The sequence below is a fragment of the Aethalodelphis obliquidens genome, unplaced genomic scaffold (genome assembly GCF_003676395.1).
Source record: "Aethalodelphis obliquidens isolate GAN/ISIS:26980383/991018 unplaced genomic scaffold, ASM367639v1 scaffold79, whole genome shotgun sequence".
In the NCBI taxonomy this organism is placed as follows: Eukaryota; Metazoa; Chordata; class Mammalia; order Artiodactyla; family Delphinidae; genus Aethalodelphis; species Aethalodelphis obliquidens.
In genome coordinates, this window is record NW_020838023.1 from 7,662,627 (window position 1) to 7,688,037 (window position 25,411).

General features: G+C 39.4%; 1 protein-coding gene across 4 annotated transcripts in view; it reads left to right on the forward strand.

Moving 5' to 3' along the window:
• Positions 1-25,411, forward strand: part of COL14A1 (collagen type XIV alpha 1 chain) — a 257,518-nt gene that overhangs the window by 203,287 nt on the left and 28,820 nt on the right. For all 4 annotated transcript variants that reach the window (XM_027092565.1, XM_027092562.1, XM_027092564.1 and 1 more), the window contains exons 40-43: positions 4-57; positions 11,964-12,017; positions 12,755-12,826; positions 24,708-24,743. In XM_027092565.1, the coding sequence (XP_026948366.1) occupies positions 4-57; positions 11,964-12,017; positions 12,755-12,826; positions 24,708-24,743 (216 nt within the window). The remainder of the gene's footprint in view (positions 1-3; positions 58-11,963; positions 12,018-12,754; positions 12,827-24,707; positions 24,744-25,411) is intronic.

Here is a 25,411-nt window from a genome sequence, read left to right on the forward strand (position 1 = left end):
TAGGGCATCCCAGGAGGTGTTGGTTCACCAGGACGTGATGGCTCACCAGGCCAAAGGGTAAGGACTTGCCCAAGGTTGCTCGTTAGCACAGTAGATTTCTCACCAAGTCACTCTTGCTGTTGGCAAGTTCTATGCAAGGAAGGCAAACCAGGTGTTTTGTTTTTTTTTTCTTTATTTTTTCCTCCCATCTATCTGCATTCTACCAATCCTGCATCTGTTTCCCTTAACTGGTATTCTTCCATGTCTATAACTTTCCTCAAAATCTAGAAACTTTCATCAAACCTTCCCAAATTAACCACACCTCTTTCTGAATGTTCCCGTAACCTGAATATAGTTTGCACTGAATAGTGTGCTTTGGTCTAACAGATTTTCCAGTTGTTTCAAATTCTCAGGGAGCAAACCTAAAGGAAATCAAGAATCATATGAATTGGAATTTAGTAATTATGACTCTCTGTAATATTCTCCATTTATTTAATATGCATCAATTATCAATTCCTGTTCAAGTGGACAGCAATAAAAGAAAGTATAAGGATGGTTGAGGGACGAGTTAACAACTAGAGTTTGTTTACTCAACATGTCTTCACTGAGCCAGGGTTGAGGTTCTTGTCCTCAAAGAGTTTATAGCTTTTGGGGGGAAATAGAACCAAATAAGAAACATATGCTATAATGGGAGTATTGACAGAGCCCTGTGGGAGCGCAAAGAATAGATAACTAAGCCAGACTTGGAGGGTGAGGGAAAGCTTCCCAGAGGGGGCACCATACAGACTGGATTTCAACTGAGAGATAGAAATTAGCCAGATACATGAGGAAAGGAAAGCTATTGCAAGTAGAGAGGACAGCCTATATGGCATATAAAGGAGTGGAGTTGAAGAGAAGGTGGGGCATTTCCATTTCTGAACCTAGTTCCGTATGGCTGGAGATTAGACTGCAGTGTGTGTGTGTGTGTGTGTATACGTGCACGAGTGTACACGTGTGTGCACACAGGTGTGGAGAGATTGTCAAGAGATGAAACTGAAGTGGTAAAAACAAACTCACAACAGCTATCTTTTTTTCAGACCAAGGATTTTGAGCTTTAACAGGAAGGCAATAGGAAGTCATTACATGTTCAGCAAGGGAGAGAGGCTGGTCTTCCTTAAAAGGACACTGATGTAGACATGTGGGCAGCTGCACAGTTTCTCTCAAGACTGAATTATATATAGTGTCCACCACTTAGATCCAATCCAGTAAAGGACAACACATTTGGTGACATTCCCTGGTATTTCTGGGGACAACTAACCCACTAGGTTAGCAAACGATTGGCTGGAAGACACACTTCTCTACTCAAACAAGGCTGCCTTTAGCTATACTGCTCAAGAATAAGGAAATCATTTTTTCTATAGGAGTGTAGGCGTGTGAATTTAAATTCCTTCCATGTTGGGTTGTTTTTTTTTTTTTGGTTTCACATCCAGCTTTCATTTGCTTAAAATCTCAGTTTAGTCTCTATCTATCAAATGGAATTAGTTTGTAAAGCATGTCCAGGTGAAGGTATCTAAAAGAGGCATTCTCTAAAAGTTAGATTTATGTAGGTTTCTTGTACATGTGGAAGGAGTGTCTAAAAGTATTTGTATGTTTTGGCAAAGGGCTTAGGCTAAAATCCTGTGTGGTTACACACCTAGATTCCTTCATGATTTCTGAAGCTCTGAAAACAGCAATTCTAAAGATTTGGTTCAGTGAATTTACTTGATTTATCCATGCGTAGAGGCTAGTCTTGGCAAGGAACTCCCAAATCAAACATATTGGATTAGTGTCTAGATCGTTTGGGTTTGGAATTTTTTTTAAAACCAATATACCAATGCAGACTTTTTATAAATATTTTGCCATTCTTCCAAACATGTTTTATTCTATAGGATAAAAAGTCTTAGCGTGTAATAAAGCGTTAATATATATGTACATGGATTTTATTTCCCTCTCTCGCTCAATCTGGAGGTAAAACTTTCAAGTGTCTCTAATTCCTATTTTGAAAAATTCTTGGATGGGAATGGAATTGCTTTTTAAAACTGGTTTCCAGAGGATACTCTTTCTTTATAGGGCCATGTTAAAAAAAAGATTGTGCAAATCCTGTGACAACTGCTTTAGAAAAGATATTGAGGGCAATACTATTCCAGAGTACAACCTGAGGGGGTGCCGAAAACACAGAATAAAATATAGTGGTGCCGCCTAGAATTGTGTAGTGTGAGGAGGGGCTGCCCTGCTTGAGGAAGGGACCACTTATATATTGGGTTGGCCAAAATTTTGTTCGGGAATGAACTTTTTGGCCAACCCAATATTCTTTTCAATATCGTAACATCTTATTTAATAAGATATTAGTTGAGCACGTATCTTAACTGAGTACATACTATGTGCCATGTTCTATGCTCAGCCTAGAGAGAGTTGTTCATTACTACCTCCAGAAGGAAAATATCCAGAACAGGAGAGACTTTCAATAACTAAAGGAGGCAATTTGTACATCATCTACCAGGAAGAAATAGAAGGAGGAAGTGGAATCAAGACCATGACTCTTCCCTGGGGCCAGGAAAACCAATGGGTCTTCATCGGAAACAGTCAAGCTGGGAGGAAAGATGGGTGAAAACAGAGTTATTTAGGAGGCTCTGATCTGTTTAGTCAAGTATCTGGGGTCTTAATGAAAGTAAAGGGTCTAAAACAATTAGATAGTTATTTAGCAGGATTGTACAGTTGGAGGTCCAGGACCAACTTTCATAGTGGTAGGAACAGATCTCAGACGTGGAGCTCCTTCTTTCTGGTTGGGCTGTGGGAGAGGGTGTTGCTGAAAGAGAGCTAAGGACAGACACTTAAGATTATTCCTGCTCTGCCTTAGGCTATCCTAAAAGGCAAAGTTGCATTCAGAAAGGAAATAATAATAGTAGTAGTAATAATCATAATAAATTATAAGTAATAATAGTGACAGTAACAACCATGGCATAGAACAGACTGAGAGCAAACACACTGGATGATGAAACTTACTGCTGAAATGCCTGAGAAACTAATTCCAGAAAACTGGGGAATCAGGAAGACAAGGTTATTTTGTCTTTTCTTTACTCGAAGCCCTGAAATGACTTCCCATTACTGTGCCTCATTTCCTCTGATCTTGAGTGAGTAAAGACCACTCAAGGCAAAGAAGGAGGAAGCTGGGGTAAATATTCATGGTGATGTCCAATCAGTGCTTCTAGCTCCTTGGAGAGCTGCAGAGAGTAGGTGAGTGAGGTGTGCTGTAGGAGTGAGGGGCTCTTCCTTACTGGTCATTCTTCCTTTTTAATCATTGTCTTTTCTTATAGACTGTTAAGAATTCATAGCCCAAAGCTAGAGCCATCACCTTGACTATTAGCTTAGGGAAAGGTTAGCATCCCTTACCCAGAGCCAGTGCCAATGTCACTTATTCATTTAGTCTACAAGGAAGGAGGGTTTAGCAGAGACTGAAAAAAAGATTAAGCATCTCCTCTTTAAACAGGAAACATGTTTTCTAATGTTTCTAGCTTATTCTGGCTTTTCCCAAGGGGAATCTTTGACTTGTAGAGGCAATCCTGGGCCTCAGGCTATAAGCAAGTCCAGCAAAAGTTGGACTTCTTCATTGAACCAGTCTCAGCCTCTTGCTGGGAAGCCAGTAGAGCACAATGCAGGACCACACCATATAAAGCAACAGTGCAAGTGCAGAGTTAACAGCCAAATGTATTCAGGCATCAGTTTTCATTCTGAGTCATTGCAGCCAACAGCATCCTTATCTCACCTTTCTTTTCCACTGTCAATCTTGCCATCTCCCTTTTTGCCTCCTTCCTCTTCTTTTCTTGGTGTCTCTGACCCCAGGGTCCACCCTGTGATCTTTGGGTTCCTCTGATGTAGGGTGGATCTCTCATCCCCCACCCTAGACACCCAGGTGGTCCTTAGAGAAACCAGGAAAAACGGGCAAGACATGGATGATAAGTATAAGCAGTGAAAGAAAGAACTGAAAAGGAAAGGAAAGACTACCTCTTTTCTAGTTCTGAGGCTCCCTCATATCCAAGACCACCAGCTTTCTGTCAAGCATTCCAAATAGAAACTTTTAAAATTATTTTTATTTTCCAATTCTTACTATGGTTTTCTAAAAAGTCAGAGAGACAAGAAATAAAAATGACCAGGAGATATATATGGTATGGCATCTGGAAGGTAGCAATTCCTCCTTTGTACCAAGGGTGTTAGTTTTAAAATTCCAAGTAAACTGAAATTGGAATGCTTCCTTCCCCCCAAGTTACTGCTCCCTGCCTCTCCTGTCTTCATGCCATAACCACAGCCTTCCTTTTTCATCTCTAAAAGGTGAAATACTGTTAAAAAAGTTCTACATATGAATTCTGCTGAACTTGTGTGGTTACGAGAAGCAGGATGGTCCAGTGGTAAATATCAGAGACTTGGCCAGTTAGCCAGACCTCAGTTTGAACCCCAGCCATGTGACACTGAACCAGTTACTTAAAAAGCCCAAGCCTCACTTTCCTCATCTGTGAAGTGGAAAAAATAATATTCGACTCCATAGAGCTATTGTGGGAATTAATTCATATAAAGAATTTCTATATAAAATTTCAACTTTAGCTGATACAAGTATCCACTATTTTCAGTGTAGACCTAATGAGTCAGGACAGTGCAATATTTTATAATGCCTGTCCTTAACATTATTAAGGCACCTTAGAAGATTTTAATGAACTATGAAAAAAGTCTAAAGAAAAAGCAAGTGGCTTGTCGTTTAATTTTCTTGGAGTCCACATTGAAAGGACGTTTGGAACACGCTTCCTTTTTATGTGGGTTTGATGTAAACAAAGGCCATACTTGTGATGAATGTCCCACTTCATCAAAGCGAGTTGGACTTAAAATATACTTGAAAAATTGAACTTGAGTCAACGATCTGGATTTAATTCCTATCATAAATGTCAAGCTATGATGAGCGATTCATCTAAGGACTGTTTTATTAAATACTAAGATTCATGATAATTATCCCCTTGAGTATCTTCCTTCCTCCAGAAGAGGAAATGTAAAACTCATCACAAAGCCAGTGGAGAGAACGATACGATTTTCCTTTTCAGGGATCTAAACGGGTTTTTATAAAATCCCAGGAAAACATTCTCCCAGTCAACCACAGTGATGACAGTATATGCAATTGGGATTTGGCAGATTATTTTAATAAAAAGGGCAGCGGCCACTGTCATTGATTCTTGACTAAGTGCAGTGCTTTACAAATGTTATGTTCTCCGATCCTCAGAATAATCACGAATGCTAGGCACTGTGACCCCATTATATAGACAAAGGATCTGAAGCTCAGAAAGTTGAAGTCACTCAAACAATGCCACACAGCAAGCCAGCATTGCAGCCAGGATTAGAATCCACTCTCAGGCGCCAACACTGCACTCTTTCCTTCCACAAAGTTATGTTAAAGGGTAAAGTGGGATTTTGTTAATATGGGCAACTCTTCCAGTAAAAATATGAATAAGAAGGACTCCGTCACTGAAGATATCTCACCCAGCATTTTTTTGTGGAGAAGGAACCCAGTTTGGGTGACTTTCTTGAGGAAGTAGAAATTGATTGTTCACACATAAGAATATGTTTCTGTGATTACTTTTCACTTTTACTTGGATAGTGGCCCATCCGAGGAGGGAACTGTTACTTAGGAAATTAGTATCATGTTATTACTGGCTTTAAAGATGCTTCTATTGGGGCATAGGGTACAAATGCTATCTGTCTTGCACTCTGGTTCTAACGCTGTCCCTTGGGGTCAGGCGAGACATTTTTATATTTGTAAACCAGCAGTTCCACAATTTAAATGACCAAATTGTTGTTTTGTGTTTTGTTTTGTTTTTTTAAATATGCAGATTCCTGAGCTTCTGCCTCAGAGATTCAGATACAAAAGGTCTTGGGTATGACTTAGGCACGTATAGTTTTAAAAAAGCTTAATGAGGGCTTCCCTGCTTAATGAGGGCTTCCCTGGTGGTGCAGTGGTTGAGAGTCCGCCTGCCGATGCAGGGGACACGGGTTCATGCCCCGGTCCAGAAAGGTCCCACATGCCGCGGAGCGGCTAGGCTTGTGAGCCATGGCCGCTGAGCCTGCGCGTCCGGAGCCTGTGCTCCACAACGGGAGAGGCCACTGCAGGGAGAGGCCCGCATACCGAAAAAAAAAAAAAAAAAAAAAAAAAGCTTAATGATTCTAATAATCAGCTAGGTTTTAGAATCATTGGATAGTATATTATGTTAAGCCCTTTGTGTGTCAAAGTAGTTTCTTGGGTAGAATATTGCTGTGGTTGTAATTCACTGAAGTCACCGTTGCAGGTTACTAAAACTATACACATGTTTATATTTCTATATATACATTTAACTTATATATGTAATATATATATATTTGTACATTAAAAAAGTAGTGTATTGTGTACATATATAAAATATATGTATATATAAACATATATATACACGCATACGTGCTGTGTGTGTGTGTGTGTGTGTGAGAGAAACTGAAAATTCCCCAGTGTGACTCAACATAGTATCACACTCAGGATTGATCTTGGATCTCTAACCTGGGCCAGTGTTTACAGAGTCTGCGGCGTTTTACCCCTTGGCCTCTTCATCTGGTGGTTGGTCTTAATCCTTAGTTGCAAGTAAAGCCTTATTTCCTATGGCTGACTGCCACGCTGGTCTCTTGCCGTTGCTCTCAGGGTTGAAATTGTGCAGATGGGGTTTCTTCAAGTGTGTCTTTAGTCTTCATTGCTTGAGTTTGTTCCGCTTCAACAAACTCATCAGATGCCAGCTGCTTACAGATCCCACCCTACCTGAGAGTGTGGTGTCCGTCAAAGGACCTTAACAATTGGCTGTGTTACTGCCAATTACGGTTCGTGTCCGTGGTCCACCCTTGCAGGCTTCAAAGAAGGCATGGATGGTGAATATCATAACTGAGTCACTAGCTCTGAGTGCTATTTCTGTTATCTACATAAACATAAATATTCTAGCTTCTAACTTTAGTTACAACACACTTTGTGGGCACATCTGTTTCATCCTTTAGATGCCATAGACAGTACCTTGAAACTACAAACTTTTTAAGAGCCTACGAAAAGTGCTTGCCACCTGAAAAAAGCATATGTGTTTGCTCTCGTGTATGGAAAAGAAAAATGAAAATTAATAAATTAGTTAAATGTCTGTAAAACATTACACTTTGCTAACTTCAACCATGGTTAAATTTAGTATTTATTCCAACATCAGTGATTTTTGAAGACACATTTTGGATAGATTTCCTTTTGCTGACAAATCATAGCCCACCATAACTTAATAAGTTGCTCAGAGCCAGATGTTTTCCAAAAAAATTATAAAAAGCCTTTCAAGTTTTTATAGCAAAAATTATTTTTAATGTGGGTTGTTGGTGCGTATTAATATTTTGAGGTGGGAATCTCAAAAAGGAAAAATGATTGGAGCTACTCATGTTATAAAACACCCCTGTTTGTAAGTGGCTGATTTTATGCGCTTTAAAAAATAAACGTATCGGTTTAAGTGAATTCTTACATTATGCTTATTGTTTAATCTTCTATCCCCTAATATACATTCTTCATTGCTTAATTAAAGTTTTCTGTTTTTTATGAGGGTGCTTAATCCGCAAACACACATGTACTGAGATTGGCTTCCTGATATGAAATGGATAATTTATAGATCTAGAAATGTTTGGGGAAGTGCAAACCCATTTCTAGCTGTTTAGGGCTGAAAACCATTCAGCTGGCTTTGATTAAAGTGAAGCTGAATCACAAAGCTAGAATTTGCCGATGATTTTGCCATGTAAAATGCAGACATTTTACGTGGTTTTTCTTTTCATCAAGTTTATTGCTTTGATATAAAGAGCTGACTGGCATGTGAGGATGGGCTATAATGTGGGTGCTGCAGTGGTACCTGAGCAGGGAGAGTGATGCAGTGTCCCAACCATCCTGGATCCCTTGACTTAAAATCCACCTCTCCTGTGAAACCCCACACCTGGATTAGGTGCCCTTCCTGCATGTTCCCATGGAATCTTCTAGTCCATCATCATAGCTCATTGTCATTTACTTTGAATTGTTGACTTTTCTCAAAACCGTCACCTCCTTGAAAAGAAACTGTCTTGTTCATCATTGTCTACCCCAAACCTAGCAAAATGCCCAGCACATAGTAGTTCTGCAAATATGTTTCAGTAATGTGACAAATGTGAGGCTTACAAGTAAAACAAATCTTTCAAAGATACATTTAAAGCGTGATTCCAAAGTTATAAAATAAAACTATGTGATGAAATTGTGAACTTTTTTAGGGTTAGGAAGAGATTTGGGGGAAAAAGGGCTTTGCTAATGTTTCTAAAATAATACTGAGCCTAACATCCTTTTAATTATAACCAGGTATAGCAAGTAAATTTTAATTTGGAATGAGAGAAACAGGAAACTCACAGTACCCTGAAGAACGCCTTTATTCTTGAACTGTTATATGTAAAAATGTGCAGTCGTTCATGACATTCCATGAACGAAAGAGCTAGAGTAAAATGCACTGGAATGGATGCTACTGGTGCCCCGGTCAGAGCCCCTTTACCTGGCAGGTGTACTCCATCCCCCGGCTGCTGCGGGTTTGACTGCTAACAACTCAGTTACCTCTTCTACAGAGAACTACCCTTGGAACTGCCACCTTGGCTCCAGTCAATGACTAACTGATGTGGGTATATAAAACCTTGTGGTAGGTCCACTCTGAGGTGTAACTCACACTCCAGAGCTCCCCATGGGGTCAGACTGAAGCCAGTCTTAGCTAAATCCAATTCTAACCTAACCTCTCTGCCTGCACTCTCCTGCCTCCTTCATACCTAAAAGCTTTCTCCCAAGAACACTCCCGCTATAAATCAAAGGAACAACAACCCAGTCTGCTTCTAGGAAACCACCTCTCAGATAGTCACTGAAATGAAATTTCAGCTTCCGATCCCTTTCCTCCAGGCTTGTGGAGGGTTCAAGAGCAAAGACGGATAAGATTGGCATCCCCCACCCCTCAGCCCACCCTATGCTTTTCCGGACTAATTATACCTGCAAATCATATTTATTTATTTTATAAATGATAAATGTATTTTATACATGATAACCAGAACACTTCTTCCAGGTGCCTCAATTTTATTCAAATTTAACTTTTTATTAGTACCTATTTTGTGCCAACCATGTGCTAGGGAGGAATTAGGAAAGGAACGGTGAATAAGACATGATTTCTGCCCTCAAAAAAAAAAAAAAAGAAATCTCAGCTTCTGAGGATGTGCTTTCGGTGGAAGAACACAGAGTGAACAAACATGTAGTCTCTTCTTTTGATTTGATCGCACAGAAGCAATAGCCTCTCGGCCCAATTTAGCGCCTGTATAAGAACGACATTTCATCCTCTTCGCTTCCAGATGATACACGCATGGTGTCTGTAAATCAACTGAATTCAAAACTGTTCTCTAGAGCATCCTTCCAGAGCCACGATGAAGGAGAGCGCTGACAGATCATTGCTTTGTAAACGTGACTGGGAGAGGGGAGTCAATGTATTATTTCCTGCAGGTCTTCCTTGGAATAATACAGTTTTCTTTTCAGAAAGTATGACATGGCTTGCCTCCCTCTGAATAAAATTGCCCTTGCTTGTTTTTGAGATTTTTTTTCTCTCTGGGCACAGCCTGGAAAAGAGTCAGGGAGGGCTTCCTGCAGCAATGCTATCCTTTTGACTGCTGGGCCATGTGTGTCATATGTGGCCTTACACACGAGTGTGTGTTTGCTTCCCCTCCAGTGCTGGAAGAGTTTTAAGGCAGGAAGCAAATGATGTCCTTTGAAAAATGTCTTCTTAAATTATTGACTGTGTGCTCAGAGTCCCTTTTCTTCGTATGTGAACTTCATCTAGAAAATAATAGTAGATTAAAAAAATTTTTTTTTAATGGTAAGGCCTCCTAAGTTTTCTCACTGACCAGATGAGGGAGTTGGGCTGGAGGAGTTCTAAGGTTCTGTTTTTCTTTTACAAATTCTGATTTTTTTACACCCTCTTCCTGGATATGCTGTATTTAAACTCCATGTAAAATAATTTCTTTCAGCCTATGTCAGTATTAATTTTTGTTGTTTAGCTAGCAGATCCAAAGAAGGATGTATGTGTGTGTATGTATGTATGTATGTGTGTGTGTGTGTGTGTGTGTGTAATTTAATCTGTATCAGGGCCTATCACTGAAGCTTTCTGACTTAATAATATTTTTGAATGAATAACTAAAGTGAATGAATAGGAGTAGTAGAGAAAAAAACCACTAGCCTTTATATTAGTATAGGATAACTGTTATAACAAAGACCCTAAAATCTCAGTGGTTTCAAGCAATTAAAAAAAATAAATGAAATGAAATGAAAAGTCTGTTGTTTGGTCACAGCCAGTGCTGTCGACAGAATAGGTAGAGGAGTGGGGCTGTGGGGTGGAGCTAGTCTATAATCCATACAGTCACTTAGGGACTCAAGGTCTTTCCGTCTTGGGACACTTTGATCTTCAACATGTGGGCCCTAAAGTTGTTAAAGAAGGGGAAAAGAAAGTGGAGGATTACCCATAGGAAATTGTTATGAACCAGAAGTGGAATTGGCCCCTTTCCACAGGCCAGAACTCAGCCCCATGGCTCTAACAGAATTGCTGGAACAGGAGGCTGGGAGATGTTACCTCATAATGTGCCCAGGCAGAAAAGGAAAACCATCAAGATTGCTGGGTTCTAGAATCCTCTGCCTTAGCTGGTTTAAAGACTTGCTAGTATTCGAGCTTGAGAGCATGATGAAAGGGCCTTGCTGACCATTGCTTTTCCTATCCTACTCCCTCTTCATGCCAACTTTCATTTCGTACCTTTTCTCCCAACTCACACCATTTCCTTTCATCCAGCCTCATCTTGACTCTCTTTTATTTGATACCTTGACATAAGGAGACATAATGTGAATGTGGATGGGCACCCCTAAGGAGAAGGATTTTCATGAGCCAGATAAATGGAAAAGACAGCTCACTGGAAAAGTGGCACACATTTCAGAAAGGGAATTGGGAGAGGCAGCAAGGAAGCCAGGAGATGTTGGTTTGAGTTGACTTGAGATGAGAATGGGTTATTCTAGTAGGGGACAAATCCCAAGATGAAAAGTCCATTTCTCCATGTAGTAGAATGTAATGTCTTGAACAAAATTTTATAAACTTATTATAAAATTCAGATGGAAGATCCTCTCTCATGTTTTTAACTGCATTGGAAGGACCAGCACCCACAATTAAGAACTACAACCTTTTGAGAGTAAGTCACCCCAGCTGTTCTATTTTTTTTTAACATTCACATAAAAATAACATGCACATACACACATTCAATAATTGAGGAAGATACTTTTATAAAGAACATCGTTTGCTTTCTGCCTTAAACTCTTCCATCATGGAATGGGAAGCAAACATGTACACACATTCAGTAAACCTGCTCAGCAGTCAAAACTGTATCATTACAGCAGGAAATCCCCCCACATTTCCCCCAGGCAGCTCCTGAAGAGCTGTAGAGTTGCAGATATTGTAATACTCCTAATTTGTAATATAGATTCCTGTGATAGGGATTCCCTGCCCCCGACTCCCTTAGGTCCAGAAAGACACTAATTCGTCTTTTTGGCTGGTCATTAATGACCAGAATTGATCTCCCTTCTCACTTGTTATGCTTAGTTTAATAAAAAACACTTTCTGGAAACAAGTTCCTGTTTATGTTTGTAAGTGGTATCTCTTACACCTAAAATTCTTACATCGGACAATTTCATAGAGCCAACAGACACAAAGTCTTTGCCAAGAACAATTCCCATGAAGGGTATAAAAGCAGTGAATCCTTGGAAGTCCAGAGTAAGTGACAGGACTTGCCCCCGGATATTGAATGGGATTAAGTGCACCTTTTCTGAAAGCCATGTAAAGCAACTGCATAGTTGACACACCATGTTTTTCTTCCCCCAGGGCTTTCCTGGAAAGGATGGATCCTCTGGCCCTCCGGGACCACCAGGGCCAATTGTAAGTATTTCCAGGAACTACTGGGATGTAGTACTGCTTTAAAGCAATTCATCTCTTTTGTGAGATTTTCTTCTGCCAAACCTTTCACCTTGGCGGCCATCTTTGCTATAGTATAACAACTCGTCCCTTGGTACAGAGCTCTTCCTAAAACATCCTTAAAAAATAATGTATCCATGTGGCTTGATTATTCTACCTCTGAGCCACTTTGCCATAAGATCACCTGCATTGATTTACTTTTATTAGACACAGATAAGACTTGAATTATTTTTTCTTTTTAAATTTTTATTGGAGTATAGTTAATTTACAATGTTGTGTTAGTTTCAGGTGTACAGCAAAGTGAATCAGTTATACGTATACATATATCCCCTCTTCTTTAGATTATTTTCCCATATAGGCCATTACAGAGTATTGAGTAGCATTCCCTGTGCTCTACAGTAGGTCCTTGTTGATTATCTATTTTCTATATAGTAGTGTGTATATGTCACTACGATATATAAAAAAGGCTTGAATTTGAAAGAACTACATCTAACCGACAGAGTGGAGACTTTTCCAAAACTGTCTTCCTTACTTCTGTGGTACGTTAGTTGGAAACAGGAATGAGCAGTGAATCCGGAAGACTTGGTGTTGGGCGGGGAGGTGAGGTTAACTGTGCATGTTTGCTGCTCTCTCTTGAGAGCTAGCTGTTTTCGATGAGAATGAGTGAGTCCTCACCTTTGCTCCGTATTCCTGTCTATTAGGGCATTCCCGGAGCCCCTGGAGTCCCAGGAATCACAGGAAGCATGGGACCCCAAGGCGCCCTCGGACCACCTGTGAGTATGTGGCTGTAGCCAGTCAGGATGGTTGCCCAGTTATCCCTCTGGTTTATTTATGTGTTTAAATTTACAGCATCTTCTTTGGTCAAAATGTTTTTTTCAGGACTGGATTCTGTGGGAATCCATGAGGAAAACAGAGAATCTCCTATAGGATAAAGATTAAGATCAGACTGTGCATGTATCATGGCTAAAGACAAATGGTCCCAACAGGGAATCATCTGCAGCTAAGCTTCTGCTTATATATATTTCCATTGTTTGTTATTCTGTATTTGGCTAAGTCAACTCAATGCCATCTTTACAGGGACTGGGTACAATACTATCTGTTAATTAGGCCTGTCTCCTGGGTGAGAAATACAAGGCTGGAGAAAGTCCAGGATTAGTGAAAATGGGAAGAGATTTTTCTTTTCTAAACTCTGCAAGAAAGACAGACTTTGCCATTAAAACACACACTCACACATTCGCGAATAGTGGTGTAAATGAAGGCCCAGTGAATGGAACTAATTACCTCCCATTTTTGTGCTTCTAATCTCTTAAGTTGGTGCTTAAATGTGATCAGTGGAGGGGGTAGGGGTAGGATGGGGGAGAAACAGATGAGCTTATCTGGGCCTGTTTCCTCGTCTGTAAAATAAGGTTGTTGAAGTACAGCCTCCAGAGGCACACTTGGCATCTTCTGCGACTTGCAAATTGTTCCTTCTGGGTTTAATTATTAGTCAGCCTTCTGATATTATCTGCGAGGTACCAAATCTGTATCCATAAACTAAAGCAATTGAGAAGTGTCAATGTATATACATTGCAGATGTGCTAAGGATTCGTGGAACAGTGAAATCTGAAGGGTGAGGGTAGGAGAAGTTAATGAAGTAGATTTCTACTCCCTGCTATAACAATGACCACAATCTCAGGGGCTTAAAACAACAAAAATTTATTATCTTACAGTTCTGTAGGTCAGAAGCCTGATATAGTCTCACTGGGTTTTAAAATCAAGGTGTCAGCTTTTCCTTTCTGGAAGTTCTAGGGGAGAATCTGTTACCTTGCCTTCTCTAGCTTCTAAAGACTTCCCACCGTCCTTGGTTTGTGGCCCACTTTGAAGTCAGCAGTGTCACATCTCTCTGACCATTTTTCCATAAGCATATCTCCCCCAAACATAGCCCAGAAAGTTTCTTTGCTTTGAGTGATGTATGTGATTACAGTTGGGCCACCCAGATAATCCTAGATAATCTCCCTACATTACTTCAAGATCCTAACTAAATCACACTTCAAAGTCCTTTTGCCACATAAAGTAATATATTCATAGGTTCTGGGGATTAGGGCATGAACACTTCAGGGACCTTTTTCTGCCTACCACACTGAAGAAGGCATAACAGAAACATTGGTTCTCATTCAGAAAGAAACTCTCTCCCTCTAGCTACTCAGATAGTCGCTCTTTATTCTTGAAACCCATTTCAATAAACTGATTTTGCCCTCAGGGTCCTATTCTAGGCTGTGATTCACATGACACATATGCAGGTACACAAACACACATAAGACATGAACATAAAAAATGCCTCCAGATTTTAGCAAACACATCCTAATTTGCACACTCAAAGCTCTCCTTAGTTGTCATTTTACAAAGCCATATACTTATTTAAGATAGCTACATTATCATGGTGCAAAACCTTTTAGATCTCCTCTTTTCATATCAAATTGCTAACGGGTCACAGAAGAAAATTTGATTGCTTTATCCTCACACATCTTTTTCTGTTATCTCTGCTACCAGGCTTCAGTCCACTTCCCAAAACGTGCTCCAGGAAACAAGAGTTCCAGCATATGTCAGCAGGGCTCAGAGAGCAAGGCGTTCTGGGAAAGAAGTCTCAGAGGCAGTGTATACTAAATCTGTTTCTCAGAAAGTCATGACAAGTCTTAGGATAGCAAAGACTTTGAGGCACCTTAAGGTGAAACAAAAAACCAAAACACTGGTTTAACTAGGTTAGACAATAAACAAATGTATTTGTGCAGTTTCCCTTAACCCAAGCTGGGTTGACCCTAACTGCAGAGGGATGGAATGCGATAGGAAAGGACAGGCTCTAGGAGTACTTGGGAGAGAACAGTGGGGTGTGGGAGGAGTAGAGTGAGATATGAAATACATTAGGTAAGTAGGACCCCACCCTGCTTATCCATCTGGCCTTTTGTAGCTCTAGAATAGACTTTAAATATGGGGCATAGAAAAATAGCAATACATTTTTTCCTGGAAATAAAACACTCGTTAATAATATTATCTTCTATTGTTATAAATCAACAGAAAAGGTCCAATGATGGTGGCATTTATATCAGAGACAGCACTGGGTATTCTCTCAAAAGCCAGTTGTTCTCTGAACCGTCCAGCCCAGACTTTTCCCTGTGTTTTGGGCTGGGAGGAGCCATATGCCTACTGGCTGCCAGACTGGCGTGTCTAGTAAAGTAGGCTCAGTGTCACGGTGTAAAGGCCTTGATTGATTTCCCATGGATGTCTGTCTAGGAAGGCGGGAGGGAAAGAGACCAAGAAAGACACACCGCCCCACTGAAAATAGCAGTGTGTTTCCTATAGTCGGTGCCAGGAAAATGTTTGCTTTCATGAACCCTGCTTTTAGCTGCTGACTTCCCAGGACAGAATGGGCATTAATGCTGTTGCGGTCATAATTCCTACCTGAGGCTTAAGCATAAGCTAAAATATGGTATCTCCCCTCGCAGAAGAACTGCAGGAGGAATGTTGTGTCATTTCCTGGCTTGAATCTCCTCAGTGGATCCCTGTCACCAGGGGATAGGGCCCAAATATTCAGCCACGTATACCTAGCCCTTGACGATGAGCCCTTACTTTACCCTCCAACTTGATCTGGCATCGTCCTTTCTCTTGGAGGTATGACAACATCCCTTGGAGTTGTCACCCCAAATTATTTAAAGCTCCCCCAATATATGCCATCCTGTTTCACACTTTTTTTTTTTGCCTTTTGGGGATGCTCTTCCATTTGTCTGGGTTGCTTTCTCCTCCTTTCTCTACCTGGTGAGCTTCTGGCTATTATCTCTCTTAAACTGTGCACTTCCAGTGTGAGGCCACCCTCATGTCCTCAGGCTGAGAGACTTCATTTCAACTATTGATGTCCATCTCTCCACGAAAGGAGAGTTCCTTGAGGGCAGAAATTTTATCATACTCATGTTCTGATTCCTAGACCCCAGCTCAGTATCATAGAGGGTACTTAATAAGTGTTTGTTAAAAGAAAGAATGAAGGTATGATTGCCTTCCAGTTAGGCTGATGTGCAGGTGAGTATGAGAAGGTTATTCTTACAGATTGGGGTCAGATGTGGGAGACATTTAGAGCCGAATGAGGGATGTTTTGATTTTGGTTAGCAGACATCTAATATTTGGAGCTTGGACCATGAGATCATTCTTCTTGCCTTCAGGACTAAAATTCTGTGAATCTATGAATGTAGCTACTGTATTTTCTTTTCTTTACATTTCAAGGTTCCTGAAATTAAAGGAAAATGTGCCACTTTTTCTCACCTACATGTACAGGGAATGTGTGTTTTCCCTCAAAGCATACTTTGGTGGAGTTATGAACCTTAACTCACTCAGGAATTTTTAGTTTGTTTTTGTTTTACTTTGCAAAAATCAAAGAAAAAATGTCAGAGAAGTTGGAATAAAAAATAATTTCTTGCCATTCAGATATAGTCACTAAATGGATGGTTCTTGGAGACTGCCTAGCTATGTCCTGCAGCTACTTAGTAACAAGCATTGTGAGGCTGAGTTTGAGGAATTTCAGGCCCAGTTAAATACATCCATCCCTATATACCAGAAGGTGCCCACAGCTGATGCTGTCCATTTACCTTATCACTCAGGTTTGCATTGTAGTTTTTTTTCTTTTTACTTCTTCTTCTTTTGTTTTTTTGGCTGCGCAGCATGGCATGCAGGACCATAGTTCCCCAACCAGGGGTCGAAACTGCATCCCCTGCCGTGGAAGCGTGGAGTCTTAACCACTGGACTGCCAGGGAAGTCCCTGTAGTTTCTTTTTCTAAGTTTCAAGCATTTCAGACAAGACAACTTAATAAATGATAGCTAGCAGTGGAAATATCAAAGAACACATTGGTTCAGAAACAAAAATATTCAAGATAAAATAGATTATAAGAAACGACTCAAACAAAATGATAAGTCACTCGAAAAAAACAAACAAAATGAAACAAAACAAAAATCTAATTCTGAATGACTGCTGTGAGGTTTGGGAGATATATATTTGCTTTTTAAATTATTATTTAATTAGGCAAAATATTATCTTCACTGAAAAAGATGATTCTGGCTAGCAGATTTGTTGAGCAGTGTTCTCTTTCATGGCAGCAGTAGTGTGTTCTGGGGAGAGTGCAGATTCTGGAGCTTAGCTGATTGGGTTCAGGTCCCAGCTTTTCCATTTTCTTATTGTATGACCTTGGGCAAGTTATTTGTCTTCTCAGTACATCACTTCCCTTATATGTAAAATGGAAGTAATATCTCATAGGGTTCTTATAAAGAATAAATATATTTATCTCATAGGAATCTTACAAGGATTAAATGAGTTCATTTTATAGGGCTGTTATAAGAGTTAAATGAGTTAATACACCGAGGACAGTGCTTGGAACATGGTAAAATCAGCTTGAGAATTAAACTACTAGTACTTACAAACAGTTTCTTAATATATTAAAAATGTGGGGCTTCCCTGGTGGCACAGTGGTTGGGAGTCCGCCTGCTGATGCAGGGGATGCGGGTTCGTGCCCCAGTCCAGGAGGATCCCACGTGCCGCGGAGTGGCTGGGCCCATGAGCCATGGCCAATGGGCCTGCACGTCTGGAGCCTGTGCTCCGTGACGGGAGAGGCCACAGCAGTGAGAGGCCCACGTACCACACACACACACACAAAAAATGTGAAAGAGTTACTTATTCTTGTTTGCTGATTTTTGTTTTTGCTTTGTGTCAAATACTTGCAAAGGAAGTAGGCAGCAGTCCTAGATATATAATAAATATATAAATTTAATATTGGACTTAGTTGAATGTTCGAGTGACTCTTTTATGCAAAAAATGGGCTAGGTGGTTTTGGAAACATAAAGTAATATAAGTTATGGTCCCCAGTATTAGAGGTCTTACCATCTGCACAGAGAGAAGAGAAATCCATGCAATGACTTGTAGCTATACTACAATGAAAATTTAGTGTCAGATAGGTGATACTTGAACTAAGTATTGCATTAGAATATTCCTATTGTTGATACCTAATTTATAAGGTATATGCTTAATACCTTTCTCACATTTCAAATGTTTTTATACACTGACTAGACCAGGTCTGTGAGAATGAGAAGTTGTAATTTTGATGAGCAGGAGGTGGGGAAGATGGGGCTAAATAACGAGACATTGAATTTGAGGACTTTGACTGTGTCACATGGATGTCTAAGAATCACTGAATGATTTCTGAATAGAGGAAGAGCTGCCATCAATCAACAGTCACTGAGCTTTCTAAGTTGTATGCTGGTAGTATCTGAGGAGGATGAGACTAGTGGTTTTGTAGAGGATGAACTGGAAGGGAGGGTTTTTAGTTAGAGAAGCCAGCTAGAAGGAAGTTGCAAATGCACTGGTGTGAGATGGGTAGGGTAGCACCTTGGTGGTGGAGTGGAAGAGATAGATATGAGAGGAATTGCAATGCAAAAAGTGTGCATGTACGTGTGTGTATGTGTGTGTAATAGACATGCAAGAGGCAAGGGAATGGACATTCACAGAAAGATAGACAAGATGAAAAGGTAGAGGGCTATGTACCAGATGAAGGAACAAGATAAAACCCCAGAAAAACAACTAAATGAAGTGGAGATAGGCAACCTTCCAGAAAAACAATTCAGAATAATGATAGTGAAGATGATCCAGGACTTTGGAAAAAGAATGGAGGCAAAGATAGAGAAGATGCAAGAAGTTTTTAACAAACACCTAGAAGAATTAAAGAACAAACAGAGATGAACAATACAATAACTGAAATGAAAAATACACTAGAAGAAATCAATACCAGAATAACTGAGGCAGAAGAACGGATAAGTGACCTGGAAGACAGAATGGTGGAATCCATTGCTGCAGAACAGAATAAAGAAAAAAGAATGAAAAGAAAAGAAGACAGCCTAAGAGACCTCTGGGACAACATTAAATGCACCAACATTCGTATTATAGGGGTCCCAGAAGGAGAAGAGAGAGAGAGAAAGGACCCAAGAAAATATTTGAAGAGATTATAGATGAAAACTTCCCTAACATGGGAAAGGAAATAGCCACCCAAGTCCAGGAAGCGCAGAGAGTCCTAGGCAGGATAAACCCAAGGAGAAACATGCCAAGACACATAGTAAGCAAATACACAAAAATTAAAGACAAAGAAAAAAAATTAAAGACAAAAATTATTGAAAGCAGAAAGGGGAAAACGACAAATAACATACAAGGGAACTCCCATAAGGTTAACAGCTAATTTCTCAGCAGAAACTCTACAAGCCAGAAGGGAGTGGCATGACATATTTAAAGTGATGAAAGGGAAGAACCTGCAACCAATATTACTGTACCCGGCAAGGATCTCATTCAGATTCGATGGAGAAATCAAAAGCTTTACAGACAAATGAAAGCTAAGGGAATTCAGCACCACCAAACCAGCTCTACAACAAATGCTAAAGGAACTTCTCTAAGTGGGGAACACAAGAGAAGAAAAGGACCTACAAAGACAAACCCAAAACAATTAAGAAAATGGTAATAGGAACATACGTATCAATAATTACCTTAAATGTGAATGGATTAAATGCTCCAACCAAAAGACACAGACTCACTGAATGGATACAGTGAAAGGAGGGAAAAAGATATTCCATGCAAACGGAAATCAAAAGAGAGCTGCAGTAGCAATTCTTATATCAGACAAAATAGACTATAAAATAAAGACTATTACAAGAGACAAAGAAGAACACTACATAATGATCAACAGATCAATCCAAGAAGAAGATATAACAATTGTAAATATTCATGCACCCAACCCAGGAACCCCTCAATGCATACGGCAAATGCTAACAGCCATAAAAAGGGAAATTGACAGTAACGCAATAATAGTAGGGGACTTAAACACCTCACTTTCACCAATGGACAGATCATCCAAAATGAAAATAAATAAGGAAACAGAAGTGTTAAATGATACATAAAACAAGATGGACTTAGCTGATATTTATAGGACATTCCTTCCAAAAACAGCAGAATGTACTTTTTTCTCAAGGGCTCATGGAACATTCTCCAGGATACATCATATCGTGGGTGACAAATCAAGCCTTGGTAATTTTAAGAAAATTGAAATCATATCAAGGATCTTTGCCAACCACAACGCTATGAGACTAGATATCAATTACAGAAAAATGTGTTTGTATCTGTAAGAGATACAAACACATGGAAGCTAAACAACACACTACCTAATAACCAAGAGATCACTGAAGAAATCAAAGAGGAAATCAAAAAATACCTAGAAACAAATCACAATGAAAACACAACGACCCAAAACCTATGGGATGCAGCAAAAGCAGTTCTAAGAGGGAAGTTTATAGCTATACAAGCCTACCTTAAGAAACAAGAAACATCTCAAATAAATAACCTAACCTTACACCTAAAGCAATTAGAGAAAGAAGAACAAAAAAACCTCAAAGTTAGGAGACAGAAAGAAATCATAAAGATCATGTCAGAAATAAATTTAAAAAATGAAGCAAATGATAGCAAAGATCAATAAAACTAAAAGCTGGCTCTTTGAGAAGATAAACAAAATTGATAAACCATTAGCCAGACTTATCAAGAAAAAAAGGGAGAAGACTCAAATCAATAGAATTAGAAATGAAAAAGGAGAAGTAACAACTGACACTGCAGAAATACAAAGGATCATGAGAGATTACTATAAGCAACTATATGCCAATAAAATTAACGACCTGAAAGAAATGGACAAATTCTTAGAAAAGCACAACCTTCTGAGACTGAACCAGGAAGAAATAGAAAATATGAACAGACCAATCACAAGCACCAAAATTGAAACTGTGATTAAAAGTCTTCCAACAAACAAAAGCCCAGGACCTGATGGCTTCACAGATGAAATCTATCAAACATTTAGAGAAGAGGTAACACCTATCCTTCTCAAACTCTTCCAAAATATGACAGAGGGAGGAACACTCCCAAACTCATTCTATGAGGTCACCATCACTCTGATACCAAAACCAGACAAAGATGTCACAAAGAAAGAAAACTACAGGCCAATATCACTGATGAACATAGCTGCAAAAATTCTCAACAAAATATTAGCAAACAGAATCCAACAGCACATGAAAAGGATCATACATTATGATCAAGTGGGGTTTATCCCAGGAATGCAAAGATTCATCAATATATGCAAATCAATCAACATGATACACCATATTAACAAATTGAAGGTGAAAAGCCATATGATCATCTCAGTAGATGCAGAGAAAGCTTTCGACAAAATTTAACACCCATTTATGATAAAAACCCTCCAGAAAGTAGGCATAGAGGGAACATTCCTCAACATAATAAAGGCCATATATGACAAACCCACAGCAAACATCATTCTCAATGGTGAAAAACTGAAAGCATTTCCTCTAAGATCAGGAACAAGCCTAGGATGTCCACTATCACCACCATTATTCATCATACTTTTGGAAGTCTTACCCATGGCAATTAGAGAAGAAAAAGAAATAGAAGAAATCCGAATTGGAAAGAAGAAGTAAAACTGTCACTGTTTGCAGATTACATGATACTATACATAAAGAATCCTAAATATGCCACCAGAAAACTGCTAGAGCTAATCCATGTATTTGGTAAAGTTGCAGGATACAAAATGAATGCACAGAAATCTCTTGCATTCCTATACACTAATGATGAAAAATCTGAATGAGAAATTAAGGAAACACTCCAATTTACCACTGCAACAAAAAGATTAAAATACTTAGGAATAAACCTAACTAGTGAGACAAAAGACCTGTATGCAGAAAACTATAAGACACTGATGAAAGAAATCAAAGATGACACAAACAGATGGAGAGATATACCATGTTCTTGGATTGGAAGAATCAATATTGTGAAAATGACTATACTACCCAAAACAATCTATAGATTCAATGCAATCCCTATCAAATTACCAATGGCATTTTTTTTATAGAACTAGAACAAAAAAACCTTAAAATTTGTGTGGAGACACAAAAGACCCCAGATAGCCACAACAGTCTTGAGGGAAAAAAAACGGAGCTGGAGGAATCAGACTCCCTGACTTCAGACTATACTACAAAGCTACAGTAATCAAGACAATATGGTACTGGCACAGAAACAGAAACATAGATCAATGGCACAGGATAGAAAGCCCAGAGATAAATCCATGCACCTATGGTCAACTAATCTATGACAAAGGAGGCAAGGATATACAATGGGAAAAAGACAGTCTCTTCAATAAGTGGTGCTGGGAAAACTGGACAGCTACATGGAAAAGAATGAAATTAGAACACTCCCTAACACAAAAATAAACTCAAAATGAATTAGAGACCTAAATGTAAGACCTGACATTATAAAACTCTTAGAGGAAAACATAGGAAGAGCACTCTTTGACATAAATCACAGGAAGATCTTTTTCATCCACCTCCCAGAGTAATGGAAGTAAAAACAAAAATAAACAAATGGGGCCTAAGGAAACTTAAAAGCTTTTGCAAAGCAAAGGAAAGTACAAACAAGACGAAAAGACAACCCTCAAAATGGGAGAAAATACTTGCAAACAAATCAATGGGCAAAGGATTAATCTCCAAAATGTATAAACAGCTCGTGCAGCTCAATATTAAAAAAAACAAACAAACCAATCCAAAAATGGGCAGAAGACCTAAACAGACATTTCTCCAAAGAAGACATACAGATGGCCAAGAAGCACATGAAAAGCTGCTCAACATCACTAATCATTAGAGAAATGCAAATCAAAACTACAATGAGGTATCACCTCACACCAGTTAGAATGGGCATCATCAGAACATCTACAAACAGCAAATGCTGGAGAGGGTGTGGAGAAAAAGGAACCCTCTTGCACTGTTGGTGGGAATGTAAATTGATACAGCCACTATGGAGAAGAGCATGGAGGTTCCTTAAAAAACTAAAAATAGAACTACCATACGACCCAGGAATCCCACTACTGGGCATATACCCAGAGAAAACCATAATTCAAAAAGACACACACACCCCAATGTTCATTGCAGCACTATTTACAATAGCCAGGTCATGGAAGCAACCTAAATGCCCATCGAGAGACGAATGGATAAAGAAGGTGTGGTACATATATAGAATGGAATATTACTCAGCCATATAAAGGAACGAAATTGGGTCATTTGTAGAGATGTGGATGAATCTAGAGACTGTCATACAGAGTGAAGTAAGTCAGAAAGAGAAAAACAAATATCGTATGTTAACGCATGTATGTGGAACCTAGAAAAATGGTACAGATGAACCAGTTTGCAGGGCAGAAATTGAGACACAGATGTAGAGAACAAACGTATGGACACCAAGAGGCGAAAGTGGCAGGGGCGGTGGTGGTGTAATGAATTGGGAGACTGGGATTGACGTATATACACTAATATGTATAAAATGGATAACTAGTAAGAACCTGCTGCATAAAAAATTAAATAAAATAAAATTCAAAAAGAAAAAAAGGAGGCAAGGGAAGGAAGGGTAAAAGATATAACCAGTGATGGGCTTGGACTGGCTTGTACGTGCTTGGGAGAGTAGATTTTGTGCTTCTCTTCCCTTTGAAACTCCATCTTCAGTGACAGCACATTTGTCACTTGAAATCAGCCATAGTACAAGCATTTACACCTCTGAAAACAGTACAAGTGAGGGCTTTTCATTTTTCCAGAAAGCCAGTTTACCTGCACACCGTGGAGTGAACCCAGAATTTTGAATTTGGATGACTAACTGAATAGAGATTTTGAAGATGATATGAGTTTGATTTGGGACCTGTTGAGATTATAGTAACAACTGGGAACAGTCTGACAATGTGGCAAATTCCATCTCTAAATGGCACTCACTATCCTTTTGATAGAGAGGATAAAATGTTGTTCAGTAAATCTATTACGCTGCCTTGGAGTTGAAACAAAAAGATGAAATTATTCTGAAGACACATGTTTTGCATTATACATGTAATTTCATTGCAGAAACACGAAAAACGCCATTGTTTTATCAGTAAAAGTTTTTACAGATATGGTAAAGTTTCCTATGGATCAAAGAGTAGCTAAGCCACAAAACAAAATGATTCAGCTGACAATTCGTGTTAACACAAGCTCGTATCATCAGGGAGACTCAGGGAGAAAGAATTGTTTGCTGTTATTCTGGATGGAAAGCAGAGTGAGGATGTGGGATTTCACAGATTTCGTCTTTTACTTGAACTCTTAAGTTGGAAGATCTTTTCCTTTCTGTGAGAGATATTCTTTCAAAAATTAAAACAGTTTATCTTTTCAGCAGAGATTTGTGAAATCAATTATGCAGCATCGGTAAAGTACAATTCAGAGGGTGGTGTTTTGTGTGAAAAGATGTGAATGACTTATTCAGTGACACTATGTTGCAAAGCAGTATTGCTGCATGATCCCAATTTTGTATTCAAACCTATCGTGTCTGTGCATTCAAAGGCTGGAGGAGTAAAATGTTTAAAACAGCTATCTCTGCTTGATGCGTTTACAGGTTGCTGTTTGTTTAACCCTGTTGCTGTGTATCTATTTTTGCTGTAGAATTATGAGAGCTAATAAAAAATGTTGATACAATAAGAAAAGATACACTGTCATGCTTGGCCGAGTGCAGTGTCACAAGTAACTTGACAATTTAAAATTTTACAGGGTGTCCCTGGAGCAAAGGGAGAAAGAGGAGAAAGAGTAAGTATCCTCTGGAGTGTTGACCAGCGGCAGCTGACTGCACACCTTTTGTTGCATAAGCGTGATAAAGGATAACCATTTACTCTCATGATTACTCATTGCTCTAATACCACTCCTCTTCCCCCTCTCCTCAACTCGCTTGGCTCTGAGCACATTTTCAAGGGAAAACCACCCTGTGGGCTAGAAATCAGGAGTGCTGACTTCTAGTTGCAGATCTGCTACTATCCAGCTAGATGACCTTAGGCCATTTCTTTCAGGCTAACATGGAGAGAATCAAATTCATCTAACTCACAAAGTGGATTTAATGAAGACATAATATAATGGATGTGAAAAGGCTTCAGAAAAGTAAAAGCTCTATTCAAAATGCCAAGCGGTAGATTGAGGCTTGTGTATTTCCAATATGGGAACCAAGGAAGACAAAGGCAGCATGGAATCAAAGAACTGGCCGCGAAACTTAGATCAGTTTATTTTAGGGGCCTTCTATATCCTTTGAGAAATTGTGCCACTGCTCATATAATTGTGCTGTCGGCTCTAGTAGAAACAGCAGTGACCTTGGGCTCATCCAGTTACCTCTGTGAAAAACTTGGGCAGTATGTTTAACTCTGTTCATCTGTAAGATGGATTTAACATCTTTCCTCTGAGTTGCTATTAGTATTAAGTAAGCCACT